We start from the raw sequence: 9,647 nt of genomic DNA, 5'->3' as shown, positions 1-9,647 counted from the left end.
AGAATTTATGTTGATTCTTGAAACAAATTTAAGTAAGAGGAGCTTTTTGCATAAGCACAGTGTGCTTGCTTGCTTATGTTATGTCTCTTCTACATCATCACGCGAAACATTTATATAAACAATTTGCTGCCATAACATTTAAATGAGAAATTCTTTTATGGTTTAGTAAAATTTTTATTGATGATATTTGTCTGTACACTGTCTCCTAAAATCTATTCCGTATATGAATTATTATATCAGATTTTAACCGAAGGTGTTTCTTACATTTCTAGAGGTCATTGTGTACATCAAACTTATTAATCGGTCTAATTCATAGGTTTACCTAATGTTGAGAAGTTTATATTAAGTTGAAAAATTCATCATGATCACCTCATTATCCTATGTACGCAATAGGATTTAATTAGCAAGTTGATGTACAAATATACACGCATCATTAGGAACCTTTTCTAGACCATAGCTACAAACATCCCTATATAGCTATAGCTAATACTGTCAATTAGCATGCACCAACTTTGGCACTTTGGTGGACAGGAAAACTATATGTCAATAATGACATGTTTGGTTTGCATAAGGAAAAGAAAAAAGAAAAAAAAGAAGCATGATGGAATAAGCGATTAAGAGAGGGATATACATATATAATTTTATGTAATTGAGTCGTTGAAATGGTGGTTGTTGTACGATTAACATCAAAGCATGTATTTGCTTTCCTTCACCCTCTTCGCTATAAGTCTATAACACCAAACAATTAAGCACGTATGTAGCTAGGTATAGCATCTTAACCTTTAATAATGGTGAGAACAATCTGAATCGAGACGCAAGAAGAAAGGTCTTGAGGAATGTTAAGAAGAGAAAGAAAGAGTCAACCAGCATATATAAGAATAAAATGCTGGGAATATCAAGACCGAAAAAAAAATGCTGGGAATATAGCTGAGTTAAATGTCTCTAATAAAACCGCTCACCTGCCATTAATCCTCGTGCACATGGAGGGGTCTTCCATTGCAGCCGTTTCTGAGTATTTGTTTATATGAATGGACTGCAAGAGGTTGAAGATGAATTAATATTTAAACCTACCAATCTACTTTTTCCATTCATTTAGAATTTAGATATTGTTATGACTGGCTGTCTTTCTAGCTTTGCTATGTCATACATATTGTTTGCTTTGAGCGTACAAGGAACTTACATCCTTTTGCTAGGATTCTGTTGGGATTCTCGCGCCCTTTGCATATATAATGTCTCAATAATTTATAAGAAACTTCTTATCAATCTCCAAAAAATCATTTGTATTGAGAAATCATGTAATTATATTCATTAACGTATAAAAAATATTTTCGATAATGTATGTAATAAATTGTTGTTTGACATGTGAACAGTGTTTTTATAAATACCAGACGCAAAAGGGCCGGGCAGCCTTGTTTGATGACTGTGTTACCACGACAATCACTTTCATTAGCTACTTTGACTACTTTAAGCAATTCCTGCTTAATTATAGGGTTGATTAGCTTAGAGGGCAACTTCAAAGAACAATACCTTTATATCTTTATAGCTATTACTTTGCTTGTTAGGCCACGTACTCACATTATTCTCTTAATTAATAAGACACGTAATGGCATCATAGATCTTTGTCTAGTCTTTTACCTCATATAAGCTCAATTAGTCTTACATTATATACTATTGTAGTTGAGGAATATTGTTTATAATAGGCTCCTAATTTAGTACTACTGCCAATGAAAAAAAATACAGCCCTACTTCTTGTGACCAGATACAATGAAGATATGAATATGCAAAAACCAGAATCAGTAACCAAAGAAAACTATTTATATATAGCTCACTTAAATTACAAGAAATATACAACATTTATATATATCCACAGAATTTTCCTTTAGTAATTTATAAAGTAACTCATAAGAGTTTGGATACAATCGAGTTCATTGACAAAACTAAATTAAACAAGATAATTCATTAACAGATTTAGAGGAACCAAACACAACCCTTTTTTCTTTAGGTCTGTATTTTGATCATTTTTCCCAGAACAATCACTACTGTTTTCATCTGCCTGCTTCATTTCTGCAAAATGCTCTTTACCCTTCAAAATCAACAGGAATAAATACCAAACAAATTAATCTGCTAACCAACCAATATAAATGATAAACGAAAAGACGGAATAGTTTATTTTGCAAGCTAGAAAGAACAATTAATAATGGAAGAATTAAGAATAAGAAAAGAATATACCAAAGAATTAATATTGATACGATGATCATCTATCTTTCTGGGATTCATATGATCAACTGGTCTCAAATCACCAATCTACATATTGATAAACGACCACAACAGTCAATTCCTAGAAACATGTACAAAACTACATATATATCCCAAAGGGAACAAGTAACATATAAAGAATTAATAACATCGATCATCAGACCTTGGGACTATTAACAGGAGAACTAGCAGTATCCTCCAAATCATGATCCCCAATCTTCTTGGGTTTTTTCTTCAATTTTTTTGGCACACTGTTGTTATGCGAAACTCTCCATGCAGCACCAGAAGAGGCATCAGAAACCAAAGAAGAGCAGAAACTAGTCTGTTCTTGATCAGCTCTAGTATTGTTTGAGAAGTCTTCAAAGTACTTAGTCCAACCACTCTCTTCCTCCTCAGTGCAGGAGTATGTTGCTGCTGTTTCTTTGGAAGGAACAGCTCTGATCATAGACGATGAACCAAAAGTCGACATATCCATGATATCAATCTAACAAAATTAAGCAAAAGAAATTAAAATAAAAAAGAGATAAGCTAGCTAGCCAGATTTGGTTTTGCCTGAGAGAGGAAGAGAGAGAGGGCGGCCACTTGTTTCTAAAAAGACTGGGGATTTTATAACAGAAAGAGAAGATTAAGGGAATGAAGAAAATGAGAAACCCATAATGTTAAAATCTGATGAGGGTGGGCCAGACAGGGAGGAGGTTGATGACGACGTTAAAACCAGCAGTTGCAGCATAAAACCAACGAGGGTGAGAACGTGCAAAGAAAAATACAAATTATATGAGGGGAAGGAGTACGTTGACCTTTGTGGTTCTGATCGAATGAGATTTTCACACCAATAGGGTAACCTTTTTCCTTTGTTACGACTTCTGACTTCGCCTTTCAACTAATCCCAGTTAATGATGAGATAAACCTGACAGAAAACTTGGACTGCAGGCTAGGCTGCGGACATATTATTTCCTTAATATAGGGCCGGCCCGAGAAATTAAGCTTCCAAATAGAGACTTTTAAGAGAAGATAATTCAGCCCAAGTAGACTTTGGCACTCTGCATTAGCATATCTTATGCCTAAGTCCTAACCATGCCATTCGGCATTCTCATTTTTTTTTTCCATCTATAAACTTGATATTGGGGTACGTACTAAGGTAGACTGATGTTCGGATGAAAGGAAGTTGTGTTTCGAAGACGTACCCAGCCTATAGTTCTCCCCTCGCGTACTGCATCGTTAAGCTTCTCATACCTACTCACAGCTGTTATAAACCTCAATTTGTTGAACAACTTATGTCAAAAACTTAAATTCTATAAGATCAATTGGTTAGATTCGATTTTTATGTGACAGTGCAAACAAAACTCGATTAGGACTGGACAAATATTCATGCAACTGGTGTGGTTATATTTGTAAACGAAAGAGAACCACGCATTCTGATGCATATGTAGGGATATGACCCTGCAGACTTTTCTGTTTTCCTCTATCATAAGTAGAGAATAAATACAAATCTCAATAACCCTCGTAAAAAACATGTGCTTTTACAGAGTATCTAAGGTTACCCTAGGGGCAAACAAGATAGGATAAGTTTGGTTGGAATTGGAGACTTACGAGTTGATATGAATGGCCTGCACAACAATAAATATGCATCATCTGGGCTCTTGGCACATATACAATAGACACATTTACATGTGAACGTACTACCATTTTTTGTGGTGAGGAAAGAAAATAAGAAAATACCAGAATAGATGAAAAACCTAAAACAACCAGAATTCAGAAGATTAGACATGGAGATATGTCTAGTTCGATCCAATAAGAAGATTTCGATCCCAAATTTGACGATGTCTTTTCGAAAGATATGCTCAAATGAATTTTTTTTACAAAATAAAGCTAGATGAGAATTTTTACATCGTCTCATGTTTTTCAAAAGATATGCACTGTATTTCACATGATAATCGTTTTCTGCATATGTATTTATTCTTACTTAATGCATCTTCCCAAATGAGTATAACAATTGGAGTATTTTTTTTTTTTTTTCAAGAGAAGAAGAATGTTGGAACATTAAAATATTAAGCAGGTTTGGATACCAAGGGCCCAAGGCCCAATTTAAGAGTAAGACTTGGTCGATCCCAGTTCCTTCAATCAGATCGTAATTTGCATTAAAGCTGAGGTGTTGGTAATCGTAATTTCAGGGTTATGATATATCCTTCCCATGTACCTACAATATGAGAAATTTTTCTGTCCTACATTTCTCCTACAATGTTAGGAACGAAGAGTAAATGGCGAGATAAATCCATCAGGCATCAGATATCTAAGCAATTTCAATAAAAAAACATTTAAAAAAGTATCTCATACACTTTTCAACTTCTATAAGGGTGATGCTATTCACACACCATTTTTCTCTCCCTCTCTATTTTTCTATTATTTTAATATAATTTTTTTTACAAATTACCCTAACTACCTTTCTTGTAATTATGTTTCTTTTTCTTTTTTATATTTGGCAAGTCAAGCATGAATTAAACATCATTATACAATAAATCAATTTTTCAGTTGGTATTTTTGCAAACCTCTCTCTCCTCCCCCGCTAGGGTTTCTTCACAAAAATTCATTCCTCCGTCCGACGGCGCGTCCCGGTGATGCTGTCGTCGGACGGGCTTGTTTTTAAAGTCTTTATGGCTGATTGGCTTGGGGTGATGTCCTCAGCCCTAACTCGGATCAAGATGATGGCAAGGAAGTTGGAGAAGTTGGGGTCGCAGTGGCGGTTTGATGGGGTCAACTGGGTTGAGATCTTCGTGAAGGTTGAATCGGTGTGGATGGATACCCTTTCCTTTGGAGCAGCCGCTGTGGTGCGTTGCGGATGGATCGATCGGTGTCGTCCCTAGCCTCCTCTCTGGCTATGCGATCGTGTGACTGTGGAAGGGAGACGAGGTTTGTGGCTGCTTGAGATCAATGTGCAACAGGTGCTAGTATCCCAGATCAGAAGATTTCGGATCTGGTATTTTTTTGGTATGAGAAGGAACAGAGCTAGATGGGTCGGTTGGTTCGGCGACGGTCCGAGCTCTCGTACGAGAGATGGGCTGGGTAGTCGAGTTCGACCTTGGGTAGTGGTGCGGTGTTGGAGGCACGTCGGAGGAGGCCTTACCGGGGGGGGGGGGGGGGGGGGGGAGAACAGTGTGACGGTGGTGGTAGGTGTGCAGAGGCAACTGTGGGTGGGTTATGGGTCGCAACCTTTCTCCTTGCAGTCTTGATTTTTGTTTGGGCTTGGACCAAACTCTTGGGCTCTTGCTTGTTGGTTTGTTATTTTCAGTGTTGCTTTTATTTTCTAGTAGTTGTTGGCTTTATGCCATTAATAAGTCACTATCAATTTTTGGTAGGACGAGGTAGGTTTTGTCCCGATCTGCACACCTTGAGTGCCGTGTCTGGTCTAGGACGGCGGTGAGTTTTTTGTATTGTCAAATGGTCGCAGCCTCCTAGTTCACCAAATTTATTTTTCGGTGGCAACATAGTGGGAAAGTTGATATTACTGTATTATGGCTCCGCGTGAGCGTTATCTTTCCAGTATGTCGCCAAAATTGTAAAGCAAATGGAGTAGCTAATGATGCACTCTTTGCTAGTTGGTGTGTGTTAGAATACACAGGATTAGTAGAGAATCCTAATATTATTTCGGGATCTTCTCTTAAACCTTATTGTCATACGGGGTTTAGGCACCATGTCCCTCCCTTGTATTCTATGATTTCATCAATGGTTATGGCTTAAAGGCAGCCGGTTTGGCCCTACTTCAAAAAAAAAAATCAATTTTTCTCGTGAATGTCATTGCTGATTAGAAAAAAAAAAAACTAATGGGCAGGACAAAGTGCAATCTGTCAAAAGTTCTGCAATTAGTGTGGCAAAGTTTAGGGTTAAGATGAAAAATCACTATGTAACTAAGTTTGGGGATTTAGGTATGTTATGACTGCTATACAAAACTGAACAAAGGTATAAGCATATCAACTAATTAAACTAAAGGAAATTCAAAACCTCTCACCTCTGATTAAGCAACGTTGATTCAAGATAACATTCCTAGTGTTTTAGTCACTGTTCCACTAGTGGAATAAAACATTTTGTAGAGTGATGATATGGTTAATTTTTTCAACCCCTTAATATATGTCCAATGTAGCAAAAACATAAAACAATAATAAGAATGTACTATGCAAGGCCTTATCATCAAAATATGTTCGAACATACAATTGTCAACAATGTTAGTCAGCACCTTCTAAATCATGTAGAATGATTACCTCAGCAAAATTTCATGATACCACCAGTACTTTATACTACAGCACTATAGTTACTCTGGTTCGAAAAAAGAAGAAGAGCTAATCGCAAAGAGTTTTGAAGTCCTCTGTGTCTGCGGAAAAATAAGGGTTTGAAATTTGAGGATGATTGACTTGTCAAAAAGAAAAAAAGAAATGGATGGTAGTTAGAGTAATTTGTAAAAAAAAAAATCAAATTAAAGTAATAGATGAATAGAGGTGTGTGAATAGAGAAAATGAGTGTATAAATAACACCACCCTTCTATAAAATGATTAATCTCTCAACTTCGATACTCTTTTTGAAGGTACTAGTTAGTACTAATTAGTACTAGCTTCATTGATTCAACACCATGATAATTGAATGAATAAGGTGAACATATTGATTCTATTTCCTTGTTTTGCGCACATACCACATACTACTCTCAATAAATAGAAAAAATTGCTTGTCCGCAATAAACCTGTTTTATGCTATTCATGTTGTTTTATAGAATGAAATCATGAATCAATGAATGATTTACCCACATCTCAGTCTGCAATTTAGCCTTCAGTTTTCAACTCCCAAGTATGTGTAATGGGCCTTGTTGCTGTTGTCCATGTTAGCTATTTCCCTTATATTTCCATTTTCCAATTTAGATCGAGGATCTTACGAACTGGCATGGGTTCATGAATTCGTTCATAATCGACTATGTTTTTTTTTTTCTCTTTCGATTCCACTACTACAAGATTTTTTTCACTAATAGGATCGAATATTGTTCAAGTTTGTTACTTTGCTTTGTTTTCGTGCTGGAAGGTTGTTTTGTCAGAAAATGTATTGAATGTTTTTCTATATTGGGATAATTGATTGCAAATGTTCAGTGTGCTGGAAAATGGTTTGTGTGCTGGGAGCCTGGGATATATGCTAATTATTTTTGAATATGCAGGGAAATGTATTGAATGAAAATTAAAAGTTTCATTAATTGGTTTGGTTATCGTTTTTTTTTCTTTGTCGCCCCCATCTATATAAAGTTATGCGTACGCCATTGAGTACATGGTAAATTAAGCTTGATTAACCATGAAGCTGTGGAGTCTATACCCTTGAAAATGATCCTTCATCTGGCTTACCAAAAATAAGACATACTGATCCGCTATGATAACAATGTCACTAAATGCATTAAATCCTTCGAGGGAACATATATAGACCGGACAAAACATCAAAGCACCGGCTATGAAATTTGTCAAGGTTTTCCAAACACTTTGTAATGACCAATTGATCCTAATTAAGCAACTTAGGTTATATTGGTGCCAAGGTTGCTTTTCAAGAACCTTCGTCTGCTGTCGCCTAATTTTCAGAGGCGATGGGATCTATGGCCTTAGAGACAACCTAGGATTTGAAATCCATTTAACTCCATGCTTCATTCCAACCTTAGAGATTACCAAAGTCGTTATCACACATTTCTTCCTTAGCCACATAGATCAAAAGACTTCACGCAAGAAAAAGCAAGAAGAGCCCAAGCAATACCACACACGTCACAAGGACTCCATATACACAAGAACCTTTCGCGCCAGGAGAGAGCTATACTGCTTGGGTTAGGGTTTTGACGGCTAGGGTTTCTCTGAACAATATCATTTGTGTTTAACATTAAAGTAAGGGATGTTCCTTAAATCATATTAATGTATGAATATATAGATAGGTGGTAGGAAATGGGCACATAAATATGGCTCAGATTAAATTTTTAACATATGATGCCCAGCAGATTAATGATAATTTGTGTTAAGAGTATAAGTCAAATGCTGATAGTCAAAGTCAACAATCAACAGAAGCAAGGTCAACAGTACAGTATAAATAGGATTAGTATTATCAGTGTTAGTAGGTAAGCAGTTAACCTTTGTAACAAAAACAGAGAAATATCAGAAGCTTTCTTTGTTTTCTTGCTTCTTCTTCTTCGTCTTCTACCTTTCACCATCTTCATCAAAAACTTAACAATATGAACATATACATGCATAGTACTCAATATTCAATCTTCCGAAGTTATTAATAATCAATAAGTTGTACCTGAATTTATTATCATACCAGTTCCTTATGGTACGCAACACTAATGACGCAAATATTTTTTGACAAGACCCTTTGAGACAAAAGTCGGAGATCGATGAACAAAGCTATGGGCCCAATATATTAACCCTTCAATTTATTAGGCTGATCCAACAAGAAAATCTGGTTTGGTCTCTACTTCTCAATTAATAGTTTCTCTGCAGCTTCAATTCTACAAATGAAATAGGTATTTAAGTTTGACCTAGCTGATCACCACTTAATTAATTAGGCGGCTTACCATTTATTAAAGGTAGCTGTGTACCAAGATCCTAGAAGACAGCAATAAAAGAGAGAAGAAAGCTTCAACTGCGCTGATGGACTGCTATAGAACAGTAATGGCTGACTTATTAAACTCTGGAAAAAGAAGCCTAAAGACTATGGTAGACTCACTAGACTGGTAGAAGCTTTCTTCTTTGACCTTATCAATATTCTGTGTATAAGAAAGGTTCTTCCAGTGGAGCTAGCTAAGGGTTTACTTACTCGATTACCATATACCGGCCGATATTCAAGAACGGTGAACAAAGAAAAAGGCAGCTTCAACTTGTCTTTGCCCCCACTCTCGGTAGTCGGTATATGAAAGCTACAGAGGAGGACACCAGTATTGCAATTCTGCAAGGACCATTATGTATGGCCCTGATGATATCAGCAGCTAGATAACTAACATGGCCTACGAGCAATAATAATGGACGTGGTTTTCTGGCAGCGGCATTTGCTCTACGTGTGACTGGATAAATGGGGCATCATGATAGGCACAACACGAAGTTTGTGAATCAGGATTCGTATTTGCTTCATAATTGCAACGTGTTTTTGTGTTGTTACCATGCACAGTTCTCCATGGTGAACTTGGAAATGAACTTTAGCCGTGACGTCCCATTTAGTTTGCGGATTAAAAGCTTGCGAAAGTGTAATCCTGTGTTTGGCAAAGGAAAGCTATATTGCAAAGGAAAATGATTTGTGGCTTCAATGAGGCCTAAGATTTGTGGCCTCAATTTTAGGTGTCATGTCATCATCTACACAAATTACCTATTTGTCAAATTATGCCATGTAATTCTTGA

At 36.4% G+C, this 9,647-nt stretch overlaps 1 protein-coding gene across 1 annotated transcript; it reads right to left on the bottom strand.

Moving 5' to 3' along the window:
• Positions 1-1,776: 1,776 nt before the first annotated feature.
• LOC133744371 (vascular-related unknown protein 1) lies at positions 1,777-2,957 on the bottom strand. Its single transcript, XM_062172494.1, has 3 exons — positions 2,420-2,957; positions 2,230-2,304; positions 1,777-2,083 (listed from the first exon to the last, which is right to left on the bottom strand). The coding sequence occupies exons 1-3, from the start codon at positions 2,729-2,731 to the stop codon at positions 1,943-1,945; spliced, it is 528 nt and encodes a 175-aa protein (XP_062028478.1). The 5' UTR covers positions 2,732-2,957; the 3' UTR covers positions 1,777-1,942.
• Positions 2,958-9,647: the final 6,690 nt, after the last annotated feature.

This window comes from Rosa rugosa, chromosome 1 (genome assembly GCF_958449725.1).
Source record: "Rosa rugosa chromosome 1, drRosRugo1.1, whole genome shotgun sequence".
In the NCBI taxonomy this organism is placed as follows: domain Eukaryota; kingdom Viridiplantae; phylum Streptophyta; class Magnoliopsida; order Rosales; family Rosaceae; genus Rosa; species Rosa rugosa.
Note: the sequence above shows the minus strand (reverse complement) of the source record. Positions and strands in the feature narration are given on the sequence as shown.

Bases quoted from the DNA above. Each gene is read 5' to 3' on its own strand.
- LOC133744371 (XM_062172494.1), bottom strand. From the start codon at position 2,731: ATGGATATGTCGACTTTTGGTTCATCGTCTATGATCAGAGCTGTTCCT. The intron at 2,305-2,419 runs GTCTGATGATCG...ATCAATATGTAG, and splicing joins CTCCTGTTAATAGTCCCAAG to ATTGGTGATTTGAGACCAGT. The intron at 2,084-2,229 runs GTATATTCTTTT...TTGATTTTGAAG, and splicing joins GTATCAATATTAATTCTTTG to GGTAAAGAGCATTTTGCAGA.